A 26791-nucleotide genomic window follows, 5' to 3' on the forward strand; every position below is an offset into this window, starting at 1 on the left:
AGGACATTAGCTCCCCCTACATCAAAACCAGCTTGTCTTTTTTCAACAATTCCAAGTTGTTGAAACCTATCCCAGACAAGGGAGTTGCAATCTTTTCTTATTCTCTCTAAGAGGCAGTGTTGCCTTCTTCAACCCAGCCCCAAAGCAGAAAGCACTGCCATCTCTTTATCTGTTCAGAATGTCTGTTAAATCAGAGGTTCCCAACCCCCGGTCTGTGGACCGGTATGGGGCCACAGCATGCCAGCACCTGGGCCGCACAAACAAGGAAGGCCCCATCCACAGGATGCAGGTAGCACCCTTCAGTCTGCAGAAAAACCTCTCTCCACGTAACTGGTCCCTGGTGCCCAAAAGGTTGGAGAGCTCTGTATTAAATCTGGGCCACCTACTTTGCCCAGATTTATCTGAATTATTGGCTGGTTAGGCAAAGAATGTGACAGGTTGGAAAGGGTTAATCAATGGCACCCTCTCTTCCTTTCCTGTTCCAACCACCACCCCTCCATCCCCCCCCAAATTTTCTCCTTATATTGAAGACTGGGGATCCCACTTTGGTGCCATTGGAGGGGGTCAAGTGGGGCTGCAAGAATTCATGGAAACCCCTCCACTCAGACCATGTGGTAATCTTAGAGTATTTCTCAACCTTGGCCACTTTACGCAGTGTGGACTTCAACTCCCAGAATTCCCCAGCCAGCACATTCACATAGAACTGAAGAACAGACTCCAAATTAACAAAAAGCCAGGAAGATATACCTTGTTCTGCTCTAAAAGCACCATCGTTTCCCTTTGTATCCAAGCAGGGGATGTTGACTGGAGTCCAAGACAGAAACTGGGCAAGACTCCAATGCTGAGCTTTTGATAACAGAATGGAGGGCTTTGGCAGGTGTGCAGCCTCAGAATATAAGCAGCTTCGTGTGTTAAAACAGTTTTGGAAAAGTAAGGCTCATCTCAATCCAACTGTAGTCATATCCTTCCCTACCTGCTACTCTATCCAAGCACAAGATCTATGGTCTCTCTTACATTGTCCGTTGTCCTTGGCTGCAAAGCGAGCTTGGGGATTCTAACATGCCATCCCTTCAGCAGCTCTCTAGAAGACTTATTGGAGGCCAGCAAATCAAGTTGCATTGTGGTGTGCTCTGCTCCAAATCTCAGTATCGGAAATCTCAGTATCCCAAAAAATAATTGTCTAAATTTTGATGGTGCAGAATATAGCTTCTTGGAGGACTAGGTTGCTGGTTCTTACCTAGATGAGGGAGATTTCTAGCCAACAATGTTGAAGTTCATGTCTCATACTGATGAGATCCATCTGTCGGTTTCTAAGCAAGCTACGAGAAGAAGGCACAAATACATTTCAGGATCTCAGCACCCCAGTTCAATGACTATATTTGGCTGGGTGTCATCTTCACAAGTTCCATTTTAGTGACCACAACCAGCTGGGTGCCATCTTCACAAGTCCCATAGCCAGCTGGGTGTGATCTTCACAAGTCCTGTTTTAGTGACCATAAGTGGCTGATTGTCATCTTCACAAGTTCCATTTCTGTGACCAAAACCCAGCTGGGTATCATCTTCACAAGTCTCATTTTAGTGACCAAAGCCAGTTGGGTGTCTTCTTCACAAGTCCCATTTTAGCGATCAAGTCTGGCTGACTGTGATTTTCATCATTTCAGACCTGGGTAGCATTCCGCACCGTCCTGGTCCCAGGTTGCACAGTTGGGGAAGAGAAAGTGCCTTCCCTGATACCAATAGGCTGGGTAGAACCGGGAAAAGAGAAATAATAGTGTTGTTAGCAAACTGTTTGGAAGGGGGAGATATAAACAAAAACTTTGTTCTTCTTCCACGGTTTTGACTTCCCCTTCTTTTCAGGAGAAATGGTAGATGCAGTGTTTCTCAATCTTGACAATTTTAAGGCATGTGGACTTCAACTCCCAGAATTCCACAGCCAGCATTGCTGGCTGTGGAATTCTGGGAGTTGGTCCACATGCCTTAAAATTGTCAAGGTTGAGAAACACTGTTAGAGGAAGGAAATCTCTGAGGAAAGCTGTCTGAGTTACTACCAACCAAACACTGAGAGTACCCAGGTATTGATGCATGTTTGGAGGCGAAGTCCGTTTTACTCAGCAAAAATTGAATAATTTTATGGGGAGCTGAAAGGGTTTTTGTGAAAGTCGCAATATTTCTCAGTGAGGTTTTTTAAAATCCCCAGCGGAGGCACGCCAGCCCTCAGATTTTGTTATTGGCTCAGCGAACTGAGGCAAAACCAGTTTAAGTTAAAAGGCAGGCTTGTCATTCAGACGTGGAGTGAGGAAGAAAGTAGGAAAAAGAGAAAGAGAAAAAGAGGTCAGCTGAGGAAAGATGGAAGGGGAGGGCAGCGCAAAGGGCCCACCACAGTGCTGGCGAACCTAGGGCACGAGTGCCAGAGGCGGCACTCGGAGCCTTCTATGTGGGCACGCATGCACACCATCACTCCAGCCCCGCCTCTCCTCACAGCCCCTTCCACACCAGCAGCCCCCTGGAGAAGAGTCAACCCCGGGTGCAGCCTGCATGGAGTAGCGCAGCCAAACACATGGCAGCTGGGCAGCAGATGATGCGGGGCGCGGGCGGAGGGTGTGGCCAACATGGCGCTGCAGGGCTGCCTGGGCGATCTGCAGTGGGCTGTGGATGGACCTGAGGGTGGGCGGAGCAGTGTAGGGGCGGGGGGTGGGCCAGTTTTGGACACTCGGTCTCTAAAAGGTTCGCCATCATTGGCCCACCATATTGGAAACAACATCGGCGCCAACGGCAATCTATTTAAGGCAATATTCGGGCTCCTTCAAATGCATAATGCTGCAAACCGCCATCATCTTTACCAGGCATGGCATAAAGACATCTCACCGAGAGAAAAAAAATCAGAAGATATTGTTATACCAACCCTTGGTTTCTTCGTGTAGGATCAGGAGAGCGTTTGAAGCTGTTTTGTAAAGAGAATCAATGAGGAATAGGGGAATCGTATTTGGAAAATAAAATGGAAGGGAAATCCCCCATTACAGTCTGTGTCTGTCAGAGACCCTGTCAGGGCACCAGGCACCACGATGGGATCTGAACAGGAAATGCTTTTCTTGCAACCAGATCCAGCTGTGATTCCATAGCAAGAGGCTTATTATTACATGACCTACCGAGATGGTTGGGCCAAGATATCTGGGCAGATGTTCCTCATAGGTGATGGCATAGATGTATGAGTCTCCTGCTGACCATCGAGGATTGTCCGAAGAAGAGTCACTTGGCTCAACCTTCCTCCCATTTGGGAACTAAAACCACATTGAAAGAAATACATGGTGACCCAGGCATCAAGACACTTTTTCTATCAGTGTTATTATCCAAGTCACTTAGTGCCTAGATACAGGGGTAGGCTCATTTATGACTCGTGGACTTCAACTCCCAGAATTCCTGAGCCAGCACGGCTCAGCTTGGAAACCTCTCCCTTTCCCCTCAGCATGGCTGGCTCAGGAATTCTGGGAGTTGAAGTCCACAAGTCATAAAAGAACCAAGGTTGCCTACCCCTGGTCTAGGTTTATGCTAACCACACAGCCCAGCTCCCTCTAGGACAGGGGTGGGCAACCTTGGCTCTTTTATGACATGTGGACTTCAACTCCCAGAATTCCAGAGCCAGCATGCCTCAGCTTGGAAGCCTCTCCCTTTCCCCTCAGCATGGCTGGCTCAGGAATTCTGGGAGTTGAAGCCCATGAGTCATAAAAGAGCCAAGGTTGCCTACCCCTGGTCTAGAAAGTTGGGTTAACTTGTTTACTGTGACTTTCTGCTTATTTCTTCCACGCAACGTTTAATGCAAGAGTGACGGACTTTCAACACTTTATTTGTTGAGCCAGGTACTATGATTATGTACAGGCAGATCTCAACTTGCAACCGTTCGTTTAGCGACCGCTCAAAGTTACAACAGCGCTGAAAAAAGTGATTTATGACCGTTTTTCACACTTATGACCATCGCAGCCTCCCCAGGGTCACATGATCAAAATTCAGATGCTTGGCAACTGGCTCGTACTTATGACGGTTGCAGTGTCCCTGGGGGTGACCTTTTGCGACCTTCTGACAAGTCAATGGGGAAGCCAGGTTCATTCAGCCACCATGTTACTAACTGAACAAGTGCTGTAGTTCACTTAACAACTGTGAGAAGAAAGGTCACAAAATGAGGCAAAATGCACCTAACGAATGTCTCGCTTAGCGACAGAAATTTTGGGCTCAGTTGTGGTTGTACGTTGAGGACTGCCTGTACTGCCAGAGCCACCACTAAGGAAACTTTAATCAATTAGTATCTAACTAATAACATTGGTGGGAATGTGGTTTTTATATATGGGTAGTCTTTGTTTTATGACTGGCCACTTAGTGACCGTTCAGAGTTACAATGGGCATTGAAAAAGAGATTTGCAACCTGGATTCGAAGTTCCAACATCTGCCCCCACCATGGTGGTCACACAACTACATTTTGGGTGCTTGGCAACTAACCCGCCTTTATCGCTGTTGTAGCACCCCTCAATCAGGTGATCTTACTGACTACTTTTTACAATTTACTTCTGGTTTCTGACAAAAGTGCCCCCTAGTAAACAATGGTTTCACTTAATGACCGCAGCATTCACTTAACCACTGCTGCAAAGAAACGTAATAAGATTGAGTTGGTCACATGATGAGTCAGTTTATGACTGTCGCAACTTACAACTGAAAGTTGAGGACTAGCTGAACGAGAAGTCCTTTCCCTTTCTTTCCTGGGCAAACGGTCACTACGGCCTCTGTTCTGGGAGAGTCAATTCCACTTGACTGCTTTGATCAACCACCCCTTCTGCCTAGAACAGGGTCTTCAAACTTGGCCCTTTTATGACTTATGGACTTCAACTCCCAGAATTCCTCAGCCAGCGTGCCTGGCTGAGGAATTCTGGGAGTTGACGTCCACAAGCAGGGCTCTTCAAACTTGGCCCTTTTATGACTTGTGGACTTCAACTCCCAAATTTCTCAGCCAGGCACGCTGAGGAAAGTCTGTGATGAACAATTTCTACCTGAGGAATTCTGGGAGTTGAAGTCCACAAGTCATAAAACGGCCAAGTTTGAAGACCCCTGGCCTAGAAGACCAAGCAGTTATAAATGGGCATTTCCCAGTGAGTTTCACAGAGCGACAATCCACCATTTTTTTTTTCAGATGGCCCCCAGTCTCTCATTAAACATCCATCCCTTTTGGTCTCACCTGGCGTGATAGATAGTGGTGTTGAGTCTCTGGTGGGGTTGGTGGAGCTTTCTTCTTTGCTACAAGGTGTAAGACAGACAAAACATTACTTTGGCTTGGTACTAAGAAAGAGTTGGTTCCTCTTTCCATTTCTAGGCATACGGAATTAAAATAAAGGAGGTCCTCGACTTTCAACAGTTCATTTAGTGACTGGTTAAAAAATTACAATGGCACTAAAAGAAGTGACTTAGGACCGTTTTTCACACACAACCGTTGCAGCATCTCCTTAATTCCAGGTTGCTTCTCTCTTTGATCAGTTTCCAACCATTGTTTCTTGTCCTGCCTTCAGGTGCTTTGGAGGGAGCCAAATTATTCTCCAAGGCACCAGAGGGCAGGACAAGAAATAATGGTTGGAAACTGATCAAAGAGAGAAGCAACCTGGAATTAAGGAGAAAGTTCCTAACAGTGAAGACAATTAACCAGTGGAACAGCTTGCCTCCAGAAATCATGGGCGCTCCATCGCTGGAGGTTTTTAAGAAGAGACTGGACAGTCACTTGTCTGAAATGGTATAGGGTCTCCCGCTTGAGCAGGGGGCTGGACTAGAAGACCTCCAAGGTCCCTTCCAGCTCTATTATTCTATTCTATTCTATTCTATTCTATTCTATATTCCATTTTCCATTTTCCATTTTCTATTTTCTATTCCATTCCATTCCATTCCATTTTCTATTCTATTCTATTCTATTCTATTCTATTCTATTCTGTTCTGTTCTGTTCTGTTCTATTCTATTCTATTCTTCTACTTCATTCCTCTATTCTATTCTATCCTATCCTATCCTATCCTATCCTATCCTATTCTATTCTATTCTATTCTATTCTATTCTTCTACTTCATTCTTCTATTCTATTCTATTCCATTCCATTCCATTCCATATATTCTATTCTATTCTATTCTATTCTATTCTATTCTATTCTATTCTATTCTATTCTATTCTATTCTATTCTATTCTATTCTATTCTTCTACATTCCTCTATTCTATTCTATTCTATTCTGTTCTGTTCTATTCTATTCTATTCTATTCTATTCTATTCTATTCTATTCTATTCTATTCTATTCTATTCTTCTACTTCATTCTTCTATTCTATTCTATTCCATTCCATTCCATTCCATATATTCTATTCTATTCTATTCTATTCTATTCTATTCTATTCTATTCTATTCTATTCTATTCTATTCTATTCTATTCTATTCTATTCTTTATTTTCTGACTGGCCTGGTGCCCAACTCACCTCTCCGAAGGCAGATCAGCCAGACCCCCAAGAACAGGAGCGCAATGATCAGGAGCCCCCCCAAAATGCATCCAATCACAATCCCAGCAATGGCCCCACCAGACAGATACGAATCTAAAAGGCAGAGGAAGAGAGAGAATCCAGATTTCAAATCATGCAGAGTTTTAAGCTTTGTTATTTGGCAGAGCTTCTAAATTTCATACTCGCTATGCAAGATTGAAGTCTTTCCACGACTTCCCAAATCCACCCCAACTCCTGTTTCCTCTCTTCATTTTAGACTCTTGTGTCAAAATAGTTAGAGCCATCATTCCAAGAATCAGTTCAATCAAAAATATTTCAAATTTATTTATTTATTTATGAGACTTATATACCGCTTTAAGTGCAAGCACTCTCTAAGCGGTGTACACCAGTAAGCAATGTATATATGTATTTACATTGCCCCCAACAATCTGGGTCCTCATTTTACCTACCTCGGAAGGATGGAAGGCTGAGTCAACCTTGAGCCGGTGACCTGCTGAACACAGTCAGCTAAAGTGGCCTGCAGTACTACACTCTAACTGCTGCGCCATGCCAACTGCATGTTGGCAGGGGAATTCTGGGAGTTGAAATCCACATATCTTAACATTATTAAGATTGAGAAACACTGCATTAGATTTTCAACACACTCTACTAAATCTATTAAAGGTAGAAATAGCCATATTTGAGCCAGGGGCTTAAGCTAGCAGGTTTGTTCAACTAAGAGCCTCTGCTTATCAGATGACTTGGGACATACTCTATTTCCAAACTGGATGCTAAAAGTGAATCTAGATTCTGAACTTTTAAATCCAGAGCTAGTTTTATAAAAGGTGGAATCCCTGTGTACTATTTTTTTCTTAAAGATTTTTGGCAGCATGGAGAAATACAGAACTCCTTCAATCATACTTTGATGATTACTATAAAAGAGTTTAAAGTACACAGCAAGCATTGTTCTTCTACTGAATTGGCTTTATTGGATTTTAGCAACATCATAATGAATCAAAGCTGTGGATTTATTCAATACTTATCGGAGTTTGCTGAGTTTACTAATGTGACCGCAGCAGATGTCATCACATTGAGAAATATATCAATTCTTTGATATATGCCTGGGATCCTCCTTGTGAATAGTCTTAGAGAGAAATCAGATACAGGTAGTCCTCAATTTACGATCACAATTGAGACCAAAATTTATGTTGTTATGTGGGACACTTGTTAAGTTTTTTGTCCCATTTTATAACCTTTCTTACCACAGTTGTTAAGTGAATCACTGCAGTTGTTAAGTGAGTGGCACAGTTGTTAAGCAAATAATAATAATAATAATAATTCCTGCGACGATATCTGTAATACCATCAAACATCCACATCTATCTATCCCAGGTCCTGGGTAAGGACTCGATAGGTAGACAAAATGCCAAATCCAGTCTGAACATCTGGCTGACTGTGCGATGATCCATAATAATAATAATAATGTTGGAAGGGACCTTGGAGGTCTTCTAGTCCAACCCCCTGCTCAGGCAGGAAGCCCTATACCATTTCAGACAAATGGCTGTCCAGTCTCTTCTTAAAAACTTCCAGTGTTGGCACATTCACAACTTCTGGAGGCAGATTGTTCCACTGATTAATTGTTCTAACTGTCAGGAAGTTTCTCCTTAGTTCTAGGTTGCTTCAATGGCTTCCCCTTTGACTTTGCTTGTCAGAAGATTGCAAAAGGGGATCTTGTGATCCAGGGAATCTGAATTTTGGTCATGTGACCCTGGGGATGCTGCAACAGTCGTAAGTGTGAAAAACTGTCATGAGTAACTTTTTGCAGTGCCATTATAACTTTGAACAGACACTAACCAAACTGTTGTAAGTCGAGGATTACCTGTATAATGTGAGTCAGAGTTGGGGAGGGACGGGGGTCAAAGCAAAAGCAATTTGAGAAAACAGTGGCAGCAAACGATGAAAAAGATAAAAAAAATTACATCGTTTAGGACAGTGTTTCTCAACCTTGGCCACTTCAAAATGTCTGGACTTCAATTCCCAGAATTCCCTAACCAGCAATGCTGGAGGGAATTCTCTATATTGGCTGGAAAATTCTGGGAGTCCAGAATTCATTTTATGAGTCCAGACATCATAAAGTGGCCAAGGTTGAAAAACACTAATTTAGGGGCTTAAGAAAAAATATTTCTTATCTTCTGAAAGCAATATTTTGCACCACAAGGAGAACATACTTGTTAAGCCCTTCCTTACACTAGCCTGTTATTAAGCCTCAGTTATTAAGCCTCATTTTTAACAGCTATGGCAAAGGACATTAATTGGCTGAGAAGTGCATCTCTAAAAACGGTAGCTGGGAATATTTCGACTTGGCATTAAAAATCTTTCACATTTCAAACGCTTCTACTGTCTGTTCAATGCTATAAAATCTCAAGTTTTTTTAAAAGCATCATTTTCAGGTGAACAAGCACAAATGGAAATAGTATGTTATGGCCCTCTCGCATTAACACCTGTACCATCTGAGCAGCGGGTACACAAATGACCGGAAGTGTCTTGATTTTCCACAGTTTTAATTTCACTCAGCCACACTTTCCCTTACGTATTTTAGTCTTCTTCCTACATGTTGCTAAATAAATATTTCATTATGCTTTCTTTGGATGCTGGAATGGATGGTTTGGAACACCCATGGACAAAAATTGATATGGGTCAAATCGGGGAAGAAATACCCTCTTTTTAAGTATCTCTCCCCAAAAGCCAAGAAATTGCTCTTAAATATGAACAGCTTTTGAAGTTTGATGCATAAGAGCTGTGAGCAGATTGTTTTTGTTCACGCAAGTTGTTATTATTGGTTTGCATGTGTGAAGATCGGATAGTACATCACATTGTGGTTTGGTAATATATTCCTAAACAGTAGGCATGAGCTTAAATGGACTTCAGAAGATGGTAGAGGACAGAAAGGCCTGGAGGAACGTTTTCCATGAGGTCGCGATGGGTCGGACACAACTTCGCAGCTAACAACAACAACAAATATATTCCTGAAACCAGCTGCGGCTACTAAATCTGAGTACCTACCTGGTCGGAGGGTGAGAATTTCAGTGGCATTCCCAGCTTGGGATCCCAGATAAGGCACGATCTGGAAAGCATAAGCTGTTTGGGGCTGCAATCCTATAACAGTTGTGGATCGGTTGGTAGCTCCTAGTACTTCCACTGTAGTCCATTCCTCAGCAGAGCGGTGCTGTTTTGGATCTTGCATCTGAATCAAAAAACTGGTCACCGCTGACCCGTCTGGGACTGTCCAAGTCAGGGAGGCAGTGCCTGGATGGGGTCCACTTGACAAAGTCCAGTCAGAGATTGAGGGGCCTGCCAAGAGAAGCAAACACCCTGTTTATTCCATAGATATGAAATGCAACCAATTAGATCTTCCCCAAGTTAATACCTAACATGGGTCAGCCATTCACTTAACAACTGAGGCAAGAAAGGTCATAAAATGGGGCAAAACCCACTAAACAAATGTCTCCCTTTGAACAACACAAACGTGGGACTCTATTGTGGTGGTAAGTTGCACTATCCAGAGATCACCCTGTCTAACTTTCCCAGCCAGCTTCCGACAGGCCAAGTCAATGGGGGAATGACTGTATGATTCACTTAACAGTGATTTGCTTAACAACCGTGGCCAAAAAAAAAGGGTTGCAAAAACTGGTGTGATTCACTTAACAACTGTTTGCTTCATTTAGAAATGAAAATTCAGGTCCCAATTTTGGTGGATAAGCCGAAGACTACCTATACCAGGGGTAGGCAACCATGGCTCTTTTATACCTCATGGACTTCAACTCCCAGAATTCCTGAGCCAGCATGGGGGAACTATGGCCCCTTCATGACTTGTGGACTTCAACTCCCAGAATTCCTGAGCCAGCCATGTTGAGGAGAAATGGAGAGGTTTCCATGCTGAGCCATGCTGGCTCAGGAATTCTGGGAGTTGAAGTCCACGAGTCATAAAAGAGCCAAGGTTGCCTACCCCTGACCTATACTAAGATAACTTCTCTAGTGCTATCTCTCTCCTTGTGTGGGGTTGGCTCACCAATAATAATGAGGTTAGATTGCTGTGATCCCAGCGGATTGGAGCAGATGGTGCTGTAATCTCCCAGATCCTGGGGAGCAGTGAAATTCCAGATGGTGAGATGCATTCTGTCAGGACTTAGCTGATAATGGCCTCCGACAGGAATCAATGACTGCTTATCTCTAAACCATTTAATTTCCACCGGATTGAAGGTGCCTTGGCAATGCATCTGCATAGTCACTAGCCCTCTGGGGTCACTGGATGCCTGGAATGACAATGTAACCCCTGAGGGGGCTTCTGGAGAAAGGGAAGAGAAAGACATTATTGAAAACGACATGGTCTCAAAGTCTGAATTGTGGCAGTTGTGATTTAAATGTTGCATCCGTACCTTGCAGGCTAGCTCAAATCTGAAGAGAAGGAACGGAATGTTAGAATGTTCGTTTTATGGAATGGTTCATTTCAAGGAAAATTTATTTTTTGCATTTGTCCTTGCCCCCTTTTTTGCCTTTATTTTCTTCCAAGGTTTTCAAGCCAACCAATGTGGGGATTTGTCCCTCTGATCTTCATAAATGCAACTTTTTGAATTAGATCAGGACAAAGGACTAATTAGGATACTTCAGAAACCCCTAATTTACTCAGATCAAGGGCTCACAAATGTATTTATTTATAAAATATATTGGCCACCCATCTTACCATAAGGTAATTCTGGGCAGCTTACAGTCATAAATATATATCTACACTAAAACATAAATAAATTAAAACCAAAGATTAAAATCTAAGGACATGTGAGGAGGGCGGGGGTGGATCTGTTGTTACCACCTTCACTGTGCTGTTCTCCCATTGGGGCCTAAAGTCAACTGGCAGATCCAGGTCTTTGGGCCCTTATAAAAGGATAGGAGGGTTGGAGGCCAACCTGACATTGGTGAGGTTCAGTGGATCAAATAATCATCCACTAAGCACCTTTTAAGACCCTGCTAACACATGACCTCAATCCAGTGGTGGGATTCAGCCTGTTTGCACCACTTCAGCAGAACCGGTAGCTAATTTTTTGTTGCCCAGGCCCAGAACGGACTTCCGAAAGCGGCATCCACACAGAGAACCGGTTGCTCACCTATTTCAATCCCACCACTGCCTCAATCCCATCATCAAGATACAGCCAGCAGCCATTTTAGATAGGACACATCAGCACAGCTGTTTCTTCAGCTTACCTGGAATCAAGGTGCAGTTGCCTTGCCCAGTTAAGTGATGACCCAAGCAAGTAACCTTCGTGCCACTGAACCCAGCGGGGAAAGGGGACCCCAGCAAGGTCTGCAGTTTGGAGGCACTGATCTCCGCCTTGTCTCCAGGGAGTCCCTGGAAAGTGAGATTCGGAGCAGGTGAACCTCCAGTCCAGGAGCAGACGAAAAGTAAGGCAGAATCATTTTGCACCGAAGTCACGGAACAATGAGGAGATCCCCAAGGAGCTTCTAAAGATGAGTAACAAAAGAAGAAGAAGAAGAAGAAGAGGATGAGTAATTCATGCACTTTTGTGGACTCAGAATATTTTAACATTAGGAAAAAAGGAGGCAAAACAAAGATGCTGAATGCTAGAGCTTCACATACTTGATTGAACCACTCCGGCATGTTAAGTACCAGGTATGGCGTCGCTGAGGGAAAAGAAGGTAGCGGTGAGCAATTATTAGGAAGACCGTTTAATTTTTGAAAAATGCCACCAGGCTGGCTTAGACTTTACTGTAGGGTAGACTCTTACTGTATAATATTTGGAGGCTGCAGTCTAATCTGCTGTAATCTTTTGCTATAAAACAGCCTTCTCTAGCAATAGCAATAGCACTTAAACCTATATACCTCTTCACAGTGCTTTACAGCTCTCTTTCATGTGGTTTAGAGAGTCAACCTATTGCCCCCAACAATCTGGGGGTCCTCATTTTATCAACCTTAGCAGGATGGAAAGCTGAATCAATCTTGAGCTGGTCAGGATTGAACTCCTGGCAGTGGGCAGAGTACAGGGAAGAGCAACAAAGATGATTGAAGGCTAAAACATATAAGGAACGGTTGCTGGAATTGGATATGTCTAGTTTAATGAAGAGAAGGACAAGGGGGGGATATGATAGCAGTCTTCCAATATCTCAGGGATTGCCCCAGAGAAGAGGGAGTCAAGCTATTCTCCAAAGCACCTGAAGGCAGGACAAGAAGCAACAGATGGAAACTAATCAAGGAGAGAAGCAACCTAGAACTAAGGAGAAACTTCCTGACAGTTAAAACAATTAACCAGTGGAACAACCTGCCTCCAGAAGTGGTGAATGCTCCAACACTGGAAGTTTTTAAGAAGAGATTGGACAGTCATTTGTCCAAAATGATATAGGGTTTCCTGCCTGAGCAGGGGGTTGGACTAGATGACCTCCAAGGTACCTTCCGACTTTATTATTATAAATTATAAATTAAATCCTGCAATACTGCCTTCTAACCACTATGCCACCATGGGTCTCTAAATTAGATTGAGGAAGGTAGGCAAAGATCCTGGGTGTTTGAAACAATGGGGTATGGGTGTGGGGAGGTGATTTCACTATGTATTTAGCAATGGAAGAAAAAAACATTTGATTTGCAGAGGAGTGTGGGAATAATCTAGATTATTGAGCAGGATGGGATGCCATCCAGGTATCTTCTCCTCATCCATATTTTGAGAATCACTTCCACCTATGATACGATACCCCAAGCAAAAAGCAGAATGATCCTCCATTTTCTTTAATCAGAAGATGGGATTCCAGAAGTGGGGAAGACATTTTAGCTGCATTGCTTCCTTCCTTCAGCCAGAATTTTCTTTGGAAGTGTGGGGAGGTGGGATATCTCCATTTCCCTTTAAAATAGCCAAAAATATGACTGCAACCTATTCTGTCTCCTGAAACGCACACATGTGCAGATATATGCATCCCTTGGTTACATGGCAAACAACCTGACCTATTTTTCTCTTGACGTTTTCCATTTCATTCTGTTTCCATGGACTACCTACCACATGCCTTATTTTTTAAAAAACAATTCCAATAATTGATCAGAGGGACGGGCTTGATTAGGAATCTGCAAATCAAATCACCCATGCTGGGTTCCACGGTGGAGTGAAGGTTGTGGTGTTCCAAGATGGGAAAAAAAGAACACGATGCAAAAGCTGAGTTGAGTAGGAAGGACCACGGAAAGCCCATTCGCTGGAATTCTTCACAATCTCAAGAGCATATTGAGATGAACAGCTGAGCTGGTTCATTTCTTGAAACTCGCCATTTCTTTCCCCGTTACTCAATGGCCACTTAACTTTTCTCTTCCTGAAACCCACCCTTACTCACAGCTAGCATTTCCAGATCTTTTCCGCCAATCCACCCAGCTCAACCCCTTCCAGAAAAGTGCAGGGACGTTATTCTTAACAGTACAACGTGTGTGCTCCCAGAGCACATCTGCAATCACCCCAGCTCAGAACGCATTTCAGGCTTGTAATTTATATTAGTGTCATTCTGCATTCGAGCCCACTTTTCTGTTCCAGTGGCAGCAATTTCGTGCAACTTAGCTGAATCATAAGAGGGAGAAAAATCCATAAAAACAGTCACATTGAATGGGGATCAACCCCGTTTTCAATGCTGGGCTTAATTTCCATAAGTCTTTGCTAAACAGTCAGCTCAGCACCTGGATCTCTCTCCTCTGGTTGACCACAGGAGGGAGAAAGGAGGAAAAGATGGGTGGGAGAGAGAGAGAGAGAGAGAGAGTAAACAATTTTATCTCGTTTCTTTGACACCTGGCAAACTTCCTCCTTAGTCATAACTAGTCAGACTCCTTCAATAGATTGTTTGACCTACAACTTCCAATCTGAAACAGCTTCTGTTCTTACAACAGTTCATTTAGTGACCGTTTCAAGTTACAACGGCACTGGAAAAAGGGACTTAGGACCATTTTTTCACACTTAACAACTGTTGCAGCATCCTCATGGTCACCTGGTCATAAATTCAGACGCTTGGTAACTGACTCATCTTTACAATGGTCGCAGCATCCGGGGCGGGACACGTGATCCCATTTTGCAGCCTCCTGATAAGCAAAGTCAATGGGGAGGCCAGATTCACTTAACAACTGTGTTACTCATTTAACAACTGCAGGGATTCCTGTGGCAAGAAAGGTTGTAAAATGAGGCAAAACTCCCTTAACAACTGTCTCGCTTAGCCAGAGAAATCTGGGGCTCAATTGTCGTAAGAAGACGACTATCTGTAAAGCTTTCTAGAAATACATTTCAGGCCCCTGTATGCTCCCGTCTTCCCTTTAAGATCGGCACACACACACACACACACACACACACACACACACACACACCCATCCCCCACCCTTGCAACAGGGAAGGAAGATAAAAGTAAAGTCAACTAACGGACAACGTTGATAAGGCGGGTTTTACGAATTTGTAGCCCCGTCTCTTGATTGATAGCCAGGCAAGTATACGGCCCTCCCTGATTCAGCTGCACTCTGTGGAGCTGCAGAACAGGTGAGGAAGGGACGAAGGGATCCATATTGTCAGCCACATTCCAGTAGATCTTTGCCGGGGGGTCGGAGGGTGCCAAACATGTGAGGTTGACAGTGCTGTTCACCAGCACAAAGTTTCTAGCATCGGAATCCTGCTCAGAGGATGAGACGGTAATTGTTGGGGTCTCGGGACCATCTGGGTGAAATCAAAAGAACAGAACTAGGTAACTCCCTATTAATGCAAAATCTGTTTATTTAGAGCAGACATGTCAAACACAAGGCCCGGGGCCTGGATGTGGCCCGCAAAGTGGTTTCATGTGGCCCGCAAAGCCATCCTGGAAACAGTGAGGGAACGGCCCCCGCTGCCTTGGCCCTGGCCCAGGCCGGCCGGGAGCCAATGTACAATTTTGTGGTAGCCATCTATGCTGAAATGCATTCAGTCTTAGCTCCACAAGGCCATCTAGAACCAGCCCCTGCCGTGTCGGCCCCGCCCCCTGGGTGCATGCTGGGGAGGTGTCACACTTTGTGAGGAATGAAGAAATGGACCATGCCTTGGCGCTTGCCCTGGTCCCACCCCCTTCTGCCAGAGACCCTCAGATCTGTCCCACTCCTGCCCAAGCACCCACAGGCTCCCTTGACGGGAACGATGTAGAGTTGGCCACACCCACCCAGTAGGCCATATCCACTCCATCCACGCCCACCCAGTAGGCCAGACCCACCCTGGCCAGACCCACCCAGCCCTCCCCGAGAGCAACTGCAATGCTGATGCGGCCCTCAATGAAATTGAGTTTGACACCCCTGATTTAGCGACAAACTACCAGGCTCACTAGCAGGGGCCCTGCGTTATCTTTCCAGCATTAGTCACCCCAGTGTCAGCCTTAGCAGGTAATCTAGGCAGGAACCACAACCAGGTGACCGAATTCTACTTTTATTGTAAGTCTCCCCAAAGGTGCTTTTTTTCCCCTTTCCCAAAAGGCAATTGGACTTGCTTGAAGAGGTTTTGCTTCTCCTCCAAGTTCTATTGTAAGGTGACATTAACACAGTGTTTCTCAACCTTGACAATTTTAAGGCATGTGGACTTCAACTCCCAGAATTCCACAGCCAGCAATGCTGGCTGTGGAATTCTGGGAGTTGAAGTCCACATGCCTTAAAATTGTCAAGGTTGAGAAACACTGCATTAACAGAACTTTGCAAGTCCCCGAAAGTACAGTTCTCCTTCCATCACCTTTGCCCCTGAGAAATTAGGGAGGATCCCGTTTGAACCAGTGCCCCACCTATTACGCAGCCAGTGGACTGTCAGATAATGGTCTTATCTGACCGTTCCCTAGGCAGCAATCTCTTCTCCCCAACTCCCAAGATCATTCCCACATACCTTGCACCCAGCTATGACCTTGTTGATGGATGGAGCTACTTAACTTGATGGAGTAACTATTTATTTGTGAGCTGTATCGTCTGTACTTTTAACCCGCCCCTGTGATTCACAAAGAGTTCATTGCAAAGCTTGGAATATCTGCTTTGTTTTTTTTTGAGCTGGGCTGAACTTCCTTCCTCCCCAAAACACACAAAGAAAGGAGATGCCAGCTTCAGGGACAAAATTGTTGCATGGTGTGTAGCAATGGAATGTAAGTAAAAACTTCTTAATGATAAAATTAGTGCAACAATGAGATTTTGATTTTTTTTTTTTTTTAAAGTGAAGTTAGGCTTCCATTCATGGGTTTTGTCCAAGCAGGCATCAGCCAAGGAATTACATTCATTGGCTTAAATGGTCCATTTAACTTTACAATTCTACAGCTCTATAAAACAACAACGTGTAAACCTGGTTATTGCAAGGGTGTACTCACAATAGACAGTCAGGTTGGCAGTACTAGTGGCGCTGCCGAAAGGGTTGGAGATGGTACATGAGTAGACACCAGCGTCAGTCCGTAGAGGGTTTCTAATTTGCAGGTAACCAGATGAACGTAAATATCGGGGATTATCAGCCAGGCTGTGACCATCCTTGGTCCAGAAGACGAAACCGTGGACAGGGGTGCAGTTGAAGGCCACTGAACTGCTTCCTTCGATCACTTTTGCAGATGATGGAACCACAGAGATGTTGCCCACCTCCTCTAAGGAAACACACAGGTATGAGCTGTCTGTTGCACTTTGCAAAAAGAGAAGGCAAGGTCTCTGATGTGTTAAAGCCCCTCAAGTTAATGACGTGACCCTGCTTGTATGGAAGTAAGATTTTTCGTGCATCTCTTGGTACAACAAAAGTCAGCAGTAAGGGCAAGGAGCAAACTGTGATGGCCACAACCTAGAACAGTAGTTCTCAACCTTTTTAATGCCGAGACCCCCCAACCGGTCGTAAGTCGAGGACTACTCAACCGGCCGTAAGTCGAGGACTACTCAACTGGTGCAGCACCGTTTGCAGAATGGGACTTTTGGCGGGCTCAGCAGGGCAGAGACAGCCTGGACAATTCCTATTGGCTTTTGAAAGCCAATAGAATTAGACTCTATTCAGAGAGTCTATTCTATTGGCTTTCAAAAGCCATAGAATAAAAGGGAGTAGCACAGCTAAGGAAAAGGGGGAAAAAAATGGCGGACTGCGTTGTTTGGCGACCCCCGTGAAATGGTCGTTCGACCCCAAATGGGGTCCCGACCCACAGGTTGAGAACCACTGACCTAGAAGGAGTGTTCCCACAGGAAAGGAGATGAAGGTAAAACGGGATAAGGTAATTTGTGATTTCAGTAAGTATCCTGGCATATCTGTGAACCTGGATCATCATACGATATTCCAGATTAGCGCATTTGTTTGGATCTAGCACGTGGTGCCACATGGACACAGAAATGGATTTTGTTCACTAGGTTGTGGCACAGGGCCGGGGAGAATATGGACTTCAAAATACGGCTGACTTACAGCGCCCCAAATCTCTGACCATTTGTGTGCCAACCACAGCTGTCGGGGACTGAAGTTCAACACTAACAATCCTTGGCTCCCAAATTTCGACAGAGCAAAATTAAAAAGAGAGGATAAATAAATCAGAAGAGTTGGCTTGCAAGATCAGGAACTTCCTTTTTAATAGGGCTGTTGAGATATTAATGGCACCAAAGAAAGCACCTTCATAGCAATGGCATTAAAACTTGATCCAACTCACCATAAACTGTAAGAGTGATGTTTCCCTTCTGGGCAAACCCCCCCAAGAGGAAGATCTCCACTGAATAGATGCCAGAGTCTGTGGTCTGCAGGTCAGAAATATTGAGGTTGCCACGTATGGGGTCCACGCTGAACCGAGACTCGAAGCTGGGATCTACCGTCACTGTAAAATTAGGGCGCAGGTTTCCTATTGCCACGTTGGTTGCATTCCTTCTCCAGATGATAGTGATTTGGATCTGAGCAGAGGGGAAAGAGAATGGAATGGGGAGAGAAACAGAATCCCCAACAAGTGCAGCCAGAGGGTATGAAGATAGAACAGGGAATAATGGGGCTGAAAAGAGAGAAAACAAGTAAGCAGTCAATATAATTTTCTCTGCTCTCAATGGAAACACATGAATCAAGTTGCAATGGATGGAGTGAACTTATCTGGGCTGCAAAAGTCTTCATGGGGGCAGCAAAAAATTGTCTGCAGCCCTTGATTGACTCTAGTCTAGTGGGCAGAGCTGTGGTGGCACAGTGGTTAGAAGGCAACGTTGCAGGCTAACTCAGCTCACTGCCAGAAGTTCGATCCTGACCGGCTCAAGGTTGACTCAGCCTTCCATCCTTCCGAGGTCTGTAAAATGAGGACCCAGATTGTTGGGGGCAAATAGGCTGACTCTGTAAATGGCTTAGAGAGGGCTGTAAAAGCACTATGAAGCGGTATAATAATAATAATAATAATAATAATAATAATAATAATAATAATGATATTAATGATGATGATGATGATGATGATGATGATGATGATGATGATGATGATAAAGTTGGAAGGGACCTTGGAGGTCATCGAGTCCAACCCCCTGCTCAGGCAGGAAACCCTATACTATTTTGGACAAATGGCTGTCCAGTTTCTTCTTAAAAACTTCCAGTGTTGGAGCATTCACCGCTTCTGGAGGCAGGTTGTTCCACTGGTTAATTGTTCTAACTGTCAGGAAGTTTCTCCTTAGTTCTAGGTTGCTTCTCTCCATGATCAGTTTCCACCCGTTGCTTCTTGTCCTGCCTTCGGGTGCTTTGGAGAATAGCTTGACTCCCTCTTCTTTGGGGCAGCCCCTGAGATAATGGAACACAGCTCTCATGTCCCTCCTCGTCCTTCTCTTCGTTAAACTAGACATACCCAATTCCAGCAACCGTTCCTTATATGTTTTAGCCTCCAGTCCCCTGATCATCTTTGTTGCTCTTCTCTGTACTCTTTCCAGAGTCTCAGCATCTTTTTTACATCGTGGTGACCAAAACTGGATGCAATCTTCCAAGTGTGGCCTTACCAAGGCCTTGTAAAGTGGTATACAAGTCTAAATCCTATTGCTAGTCAGCCTTTTGCAGTCCAGATATGGTATCCCTTGCAGAGGTGGAAAATGACTCCTATAAAGGGCAACATGAGGCAATTTCAAGAGTAGATGGAAATGGAGAATTTTGGGAGGATAGGAATCTAGATGAAGCTCTCTAGCTCAGCCTTGTGGTTAGATGGATCCGTTCTTGCTTTTATTAACCATCTTCTCATTATGATATAAAGTCACTCCTGCCTTCACCTCTCATTCAAGCAAATAGTCAGTTATTTACTTTTTAAATAACTTCCTAACAACCATGGAGGTTTTTCTGCAGCCGACATCAAAAGGTCTTCCTCCATCTGCATCCGAGCCGTAAATCCAAGCAACAGTCAATTTAAATAAGTGGCTATCCTCAAGCAATCGCTTCTGTTCGTGTGAATAAGTAAATAAGCAAATCAACACATACATTTTCTTAGATTCCTTTCCACTTTCCCCATCAACTCCCTGCCCTGACACTCACCCAATTATCTTTGTCCCTCTGTGGGCCATCAAAGAGCCATAAAGATTGCTTAAAGACTGTGGAAGAGAGATAACTTTCCTATTACAGGTTCACACAAATAACACATTTTTAAAAATGGATAATCAGCCAGGCAACCCAGCCCTTGCCAAATGTCTACTTCCCTTGGAATTAGGTTTTCAAACAGGTACAAACATCAACATTCAGGCATCGTTATCTCAAAATAACTAAGCTTTCAAGACAGCTTCAAATATGGCTGCCTGTGGCCACCTTTAAAACTAGCTGGATTTGGTACCATTTTGCACGGGAAGTGAGCAGTCGTCTCAGCCCTTAAAATGTTGGCCTTAAATGTTATTTAAGTATAATCAGCCTAATCCACTTGCCCTTTGTTTTCCCAAAAATGGCCAGTTTCAGAGTTGTGAGAAAAGCAGGGTGTAAATACTATCAATATTAGAAAATGAATAGGGTTTTTGAATTTGTGCGTCCAATATGTCCCCTTCTCTTTATTTAATTCCCGAACCCAGTTATCATAGTTAAGAGAAAGGGAAATGGCCTTCCTTCCTTCCTTCCTTCCTTCCTTCCTTCCTTCCTTCCTTCCTTCCTTCCTTCCTTCCTTCCTTCCTTCCTTCCTTCCTTCTTCTGAAATAATAATAATAATAATGGTAAAGTTGGAAGGGACCTTGGAGGTCATCTAGTCCAACCCCCTGCTCAGGCAGGAAACCCTACACCATTTCGGACAAATGGCTGTCCAGTCTCTTCTTAAAAACTTCCAGTGTTGGAGCATTTACTGCTTCTGGCGGCAGGTTGTTCCACTGATTAATTGTTGTCACTGTCAGGAAGTTAAAATAAGAATTATGTTAAGAATCCTTACTACTATTTTCAGTTTAACTAGAGAAGGAAGATAAAGTCTGCTTTTCTGTAATATCCTAGGGCTGAATGAGGCTAGTTTGAGGCTCAGCATAACATTGGAGCCCAACTGAAATGGTCAGACAAGATATTTAAAACACACACACACACACACACACACACACACACACACACACACACAAAAAGATTTCTTTCTCCACCACCGTCCACCCTCATTTCTGTAGCCTCAGCTTTCTCTTCTAATTAGTTGTAATGAACATTATATAGTCATGAGCACTGATATTAAAACTCAATCCCCAAGCTTGCCAACAGCTGTTTTAAATTTGTATACATTTAAATAAATTAAGCTTCCGTTAAATAATTTACTTTTACAAGGCAGACCCATCACCATGGCATTCTACTAGAAAAAGAAAGCTGGAATCTCTTAATAAATATTATAAAGAACTGCCATTTCAATCCTATTCCTCTCTGATTATCTCCTCATAGAGATAAGCTCACAAAGAAGCACCCCTCCCCATCTTTTCATGCATCAAGATAAAATTTGATTGGTTTCTTGTATGCAGAAGAACAGGCAAGTATATACATAGCAAATGTAAGTGAATGTTATAATAATGAATTCCTGTCCTGGGCGCTAGATCAGCGTTTTTCAAACTTGGCAACATTAAGCTATAAGCACTTCAATTCTCAGAATTCCACAGCCATCATACTGACAGGGGAATTCTGCAAGTTGTGGTTTACATTTTAAAGTTACTAAGTTTGAAAAACACTGCATTAGATGATGCCTTAGATATCTTTCCAAACCTCACCATTGATGACAGGAAGGACCTCTGCCTGCTAGTTAATTATAAGACCAGAGGACTAAGAAATGGAGACTTAGCTCTCTGGAAAACAGCTTGCCTCCATCTTGACTGAAAACATCTCACAGACCCACAATTCTTCATCTGACACACTATCACCAGCACAGACCTGGCTAAACGTGGAATAACAACTCTTGCTAAGCACAACCCCTTCATCTTGCAAACAGCCCAGAACCCAACTTAAATCAGCACTAAAATTAGGCCCTATGTGGTTTGTGGAGGCTCCAGAAGCTGCATAAGACCCCGGCCCTTGTGTGCAAATTCTGGAGGGTCCAGAAGCCACATGATGGCACACCCCATTCTCACACAGTCTCTGCAGCAGCCTCTGAAAAATCACACGAGAAAGGGGCACGCTTTCAAGAATAGTTGGTGTCAGGTGTTGGTGAATGTTGGCGTGTCACCCAAAATGTTATGGTGTGTCACCTTTCGCATCATGTCATAGATTTACCATCAGTGTGCTAGACAGAGCCATTTGTGAAGTTAGAGGACAGGTGCAGAAATAAAGCCATCCCATCTTTTAGTTATGGCAACAGCACTTAGATTTATATACCCCTTCACAGAGCTTTACAGCCCTCTCTAAGCGGTTTACAGAGTCAGCACATTGCTCCCAATGATCTGGGTCCTCGTTTTACTGACTTTGGAAAAAGGGAAGGCTGAATCAACCTTGAGCCAGTCAAGATCGAACTCCTGGCTGTGGGCAGAGTTAGTCTGCAATACTGCATTCTAACCACTGCACCACCACGGCTCTTTTATAGTTGATAATTTGTATTTTTATAGCGTTTTATTTTTATTATAGGCATTTTTTTTGTATTTTAAAATTCTTTTTAATGTTGTAAGTTGCCCAGTCACACCTTACAATGAGATGGGAGGCAAACAAATTTAATGAATAAATAAAAATTAATAAATCAAGCAGCCTGCCAAATCAAGTCTCAAAGCATCAAGCTGGAGTGACTCAGTTTTCAGCCTGGAAGAACCACTTAGAATTAATGGCTGGAACCATCGGGATCAAAGGAATGCCTCAAGGCACACCGGAGATCTTTTGCACACCTCGATGGTGAGTGAGATAATCCCAAGGCAAACTTTTAGCTTCATTGTCCTTGTTCAATTATTCCCAAATCCTGTGTTTTTTGTATGGATGGAAGCTGAAAACATTCCTTGCCTAGAAGGCTGAGAATGAAACAGGTTTGCTGGCCATTCTAGAAGTGTTTTCGGTTTAAGGTTGCCATTTTGAGCTTAAAAAGCCTTCCAAAAACGCTCAAAAAATTTCATTTGGAGCTCAAGTTACTATCGTGCTCAGGAGATTTTGAAATATTTTGCACAGCTCAAATGCTTGGTTTGATTCTGAATTAATATGGTGTGTGAACTCAACAAGTTGTGGCTTATTCAACTAACCGTGGCTTAACACGATGGGAGTGCTAGGAAGAAAAAGGATTAAATCTGACACCTGAAGTTGCCTCAGAATGAACTGACTCACTTTATTTATTGAATTATTTCCCTGCTAAACTACTCCGCCAGGGATTGCTCTGTCAACAAGCAGTTCAATTGGATTATCCTGATTTTTGGGGGGAATAGCTATAACTTCTTGTCATTTCAATGGTCCAACTTTTGCCATAAGTCTGGTCAAATTCACTTCTGTTGTGCTAAAACATAACAACACATGAACTCAAATCACTTGAATTTTTGCTCCTCGCACCTCTTCCACCTCACTCTCAATCTGGTGGGTTGCCTCTAGCACTTTTATTAGTCTTGATCTGTTTCCACCCCATGTGTTAGCTGCTGCCTGAAATTCATCTCCACACATACAAAGGGCATGTGATGAAATGTATAGGCTGGCCCCAATCCCACCTGAATAAATATGGGGGCAGAATGTCTGATGGAGATCCAAGGTGAATCCAGTTGTTTACAATCCATCAACTGAGAAACTCACAGAAGTAGGACTGGATCTTGAAGGACTTATGCAAGTTCATGAGAACATTGCTATTAGTTGTCTACTCTCCTGTATTAGATCTTCCACCCAGTATGGGACAAAAATGATAGGCAATTAAGACAATGACATTAATGAATGACCACAACTCTACTCTTTTCCCTACATCCTTTGAAGATACACAACCTACTGTCTGAACAGGCCCATCTTAGAACACTTGAAGGCTCATAGGGTAGTTTGGTCTCCCTTCTCTTCTCCTGGCCTTTAGCCCAAGGGTTCCCAACTCCTGGTCTGTGGACCAGTACTGGGCCACAGTATGCCAGCAACCAGTCTACATACACAAGCAAAGCCCCATTTGTGGGATGCAGGCAGCACACAAAACCACGTACTCTCTGGTCTATGGAAAAACCTTTCTCCACGGAACCGGTCCCTGGTGCCCAAAAGGTTGGGAAATTCTGCTTTTAGCCTTCCTGAGGATTCAAAATAGCAGTCAAACTTAGAAACAGCCTTTTATGCTTCCTCATTGCGTGATGCAATTGTCCCAAGTTTGCTATGGCTTTCTTAACTTAGGGAGCTTCAGAAATGACAAATTGACAACTCCCTCCTCCCTGTTTGGCTGAAAACGTGGCACACCATGCCGCGAAGAAGACCCCACCCCCAAGCTTCCTCCCACCCTCCTTCCATTTTCTCTTGCAAAGTCCATTTATTGCCTGTCAGCACCATGGAAGAGAAGCAAAGTCCTCCGATGGGTTGGCCCAGCCCAATCCCGACCCTTCCTTTTCCATCCCCAACTCCTCCTTTGAACCAGCCATATAGCGAACCCTGCAACCAGCGGGGCCTCCAGGTCTGAGCCCTTGTAAATTAAAAGCTGCACAACAGCATCGGCCACACGCCAGGGGCTGCATTAGTAGGAGCTGAGTGAGAAAAGCCAGGAGCCAGCGGGGGAAGACGACAGGAGAAGATGGATGAAAATTGGCTCAGTGGGAGCTCAGCAGCCACCACGGGCTGTAATGGATGGGCCAGCCCCTTAAGGGGAAAGAGAGAGGGGCAGGGATGGGAGAAAGCTATAAATCTAGCAGGAAGGGGTCGGGTGGGGGTGAGCATCCAGGATCCTCTGTGCTGGGCTCTGGTTGAAGAAGGCATTGATCGAAAGGTGGTTATATTTTAAGTGGGAAGGTTCCCCCATCCCTTCTTCATTTCAGCTTAACAGGAAAAAAATCAGCATGGAAACAATTTGGTTAGGATGAAGGGATGGAAGAAGGCTTGTTGTCGGTCCTGTTGCGGTTAAGGGAGCCACCAACTAATTTATATCTATCACCAGAATAAGGTGACAACCAATGATGGGAAAGTTGAGACAGGAAAGAGCAGAGATTAGCAGATAGAAATGCTATCCTTAAGACCAGGGATGAGGAACTGTAGCCCTTTTATAACTTGTGGACTTCAACTCCCAGAGTCTAAATTTTTCTCTGGTTTTCATCACATCCGATGCCTAACCAGCTTAAGCCCAAGATGGTGCAGGTCAGCCTGCACATTCTAAGCCTGGTTAGTTCGTTGTGTGGCTTTTACTCATTGGGTGAGCTCAATCTCAAGATTGCCTTTAGGTTAAATTCAATGGCCAAGTTAAGCAAGCGGGGTGAAGTTTCACTTTCCACCCTGTCCACCTGATTATTGAAAAGAGGAAGGCAGAATGCCAGCAACCTTTGACCAACGCCCAGAAGCTCAGGACAACGCACAGAAACCCAGAGCATTTATTGCCTGAACTTACACAACGCTCCTTGCCTCAGTTCAAAAAAATAAATAAAATAAAAATGGATCAAAAGCGACAAGAGTTAAAACACAGCATTTCAGGCAGCAACTAACCCTTTCAAGCATCACTTTGAACAAGCACAATCAGGCCTTTTTCTGAGACAGCATGTCCTAATTTAGAGGGGGGGGGGCGGAATGCCAGGAGAGCTCATATGGGTAAAGCTGAAAAGTCAGCAAGGTTTCGGTTTTCCATTCCCCCCCCCCTCAAAGTGGACCGTTCCTAGATGAGGCTGCTTCCACCATGCAGTTTCTGACCGCAAAAGCCAATTGTGCTGCACAAATACCCTCGGTAAGAACAATATGGCAACCTGGAGGGTCTTCTGTTGCCGCAGCGGAGGTGGGTCACACACCCACTTCGGTGTGTGGCAAATCCAAAGAATTTGAGGGTCCCTAACAGCCCCTCTTCCTCAGGGCTCTTTTAAAGGGTGTGTGTGTTGGGGGGGGGGTGATGCATCTTAGACAGCTCCTTCAGCAGAGCCCCCTCTGATCAAATCCATCCTTATTGCCCCATTGGATACGCTGCTCTTATAGCAGGACCAGCCCTGTTCCTTTCCTGAATTTCAATTCTTGTTTCATTCAATCCAGGAAAGAGGGGGTTCAACCCCGTACCCCTTAGGAATTTGACCTTCTCCTTCAGACAGAACTTTGCTTGTTCCTCTTAACGCAGCTCAAATTCTGCCAGAAGCCAGCAGGCTCAGACCAGCTGGTGGGGGGGGGGGGAAGAAACCACGGAGCCCATTTCCTAAACTCACCCAGCAGGGAAAGCAGACAGATGGTCAGGCTGGAAGAAAAACGGACGCCCGGGTGCCAGCAAGCCATGCCAGCTTGGCTCAAAGGGGGTGTGTGTGAGGAGGAGGAGGTCAAGGCACAGAAAGATACGGAGATCGAAGAAGGACTTGCAACCTGCCAAGGGAAAGGCAGGGCCTCTGTTGGAGATGCCGGAAGGCAGGTGTGTGTGTGTCACCAGGTAGCGGAAGCAAGAAAGAGCAGCAGCGAACCAAAGGCCCAGGAGGAGACTTAATCCTCCCCCTTGGGGCAAAGGGGCCGGGATAAAAAGCAGTTCAGCTATTCAAGTTATGCACCAGCCAAACCTGTTGAAAAAGTCCAACAGGGGGAGGAGGAGCAGCAGCAGCAGCAGCAGCATATTCAAAAGTCAGCTGTTGAGCTGTCAATTATTCCGCAAGCCCTAGGATGGAGCAGGCCACTGGCTGGCAAGACGGGGAGGGGAAACCCTGGCCAAGATGGACCTCCCAGCTTTGGAACAGGGTTTTCGCAAATGATACTCGGCTATTCAAAATGCACAGCTCTTGACCTGTGAAAAGCAGAAGCACACTCCAGACCCTGCCCCCCCCACAACAAATCATCAA

General features: G+C 44.4%; 1 protein-coding gene across 3 annotated transcripts; it reads right to left on the reverse strand.

The window, feature by feature from the left end:
- Positions 1–734: 734 nt before the first annotated feature.
- On the reverse strand, positions 735–26791 carry VSIG10L (V-set and immunoglobulin domain containing 10 like). 3 transcript variants are annotated; one of them, XM_039322667.1, is made up of 11 exons: positions 26177–26782; positions 18151–18480; positions 16858–17121; positions 14925–15212; positions 11740–11997; positions 10553–10828; positions 9547–9834; positions 6485–6598; positions 5219–5277; positions 3147–3278; positions 735–1741 (listed from the first exon to the last, which is right to left on the reverse strand). In XM_039322667.1, the coding sequence occupies exons 1-11, from the start codon at positions 26241–26243 to the stop codon at positions 1658–1660; spliced, it is 2160 nt and encodes a 719-aa protein (XP_039178601.1). In that variant the 5' UTR covers positions 26244–26782; the 3' UTR covers positions 735–1657. The 3 variants fall into 3 exon arrangements, with proteins under 3 accessions (XP_039178601.1, XP_039178602.1, XP_039178603.1); XM_039322668.1 differs by lacking the exon at positions 6485–6598 and having other exon boundaries at positions 26177–26783; XM_039322669.1 differs by lacking the exons at positions 735–1741; positions 3147–3278; positions 5219–5277; positions 6485–6598 and adding an exon at positions 7032–7628 and having other exon boundaries at positions 26177–26791.

The sequence above is a fragment of the Crotalus tigris genome, unplaced genomic scaffold, assembly GCF_016545835.1.
Source record: "Crotalus tigris isolate CLP2741 ecotype Arizona unplaced genomic scaffold, ASM1654583v1 scf7180000024119.3904262, whole genome shotgun sequence".
In the NCBI taxonomy this organism is placed as follows: Eukaryota; Metazoa; Chordata; class Lepidosauria; order Squamata; family Viperidae; genus Crotalus; species Crotalus tigris.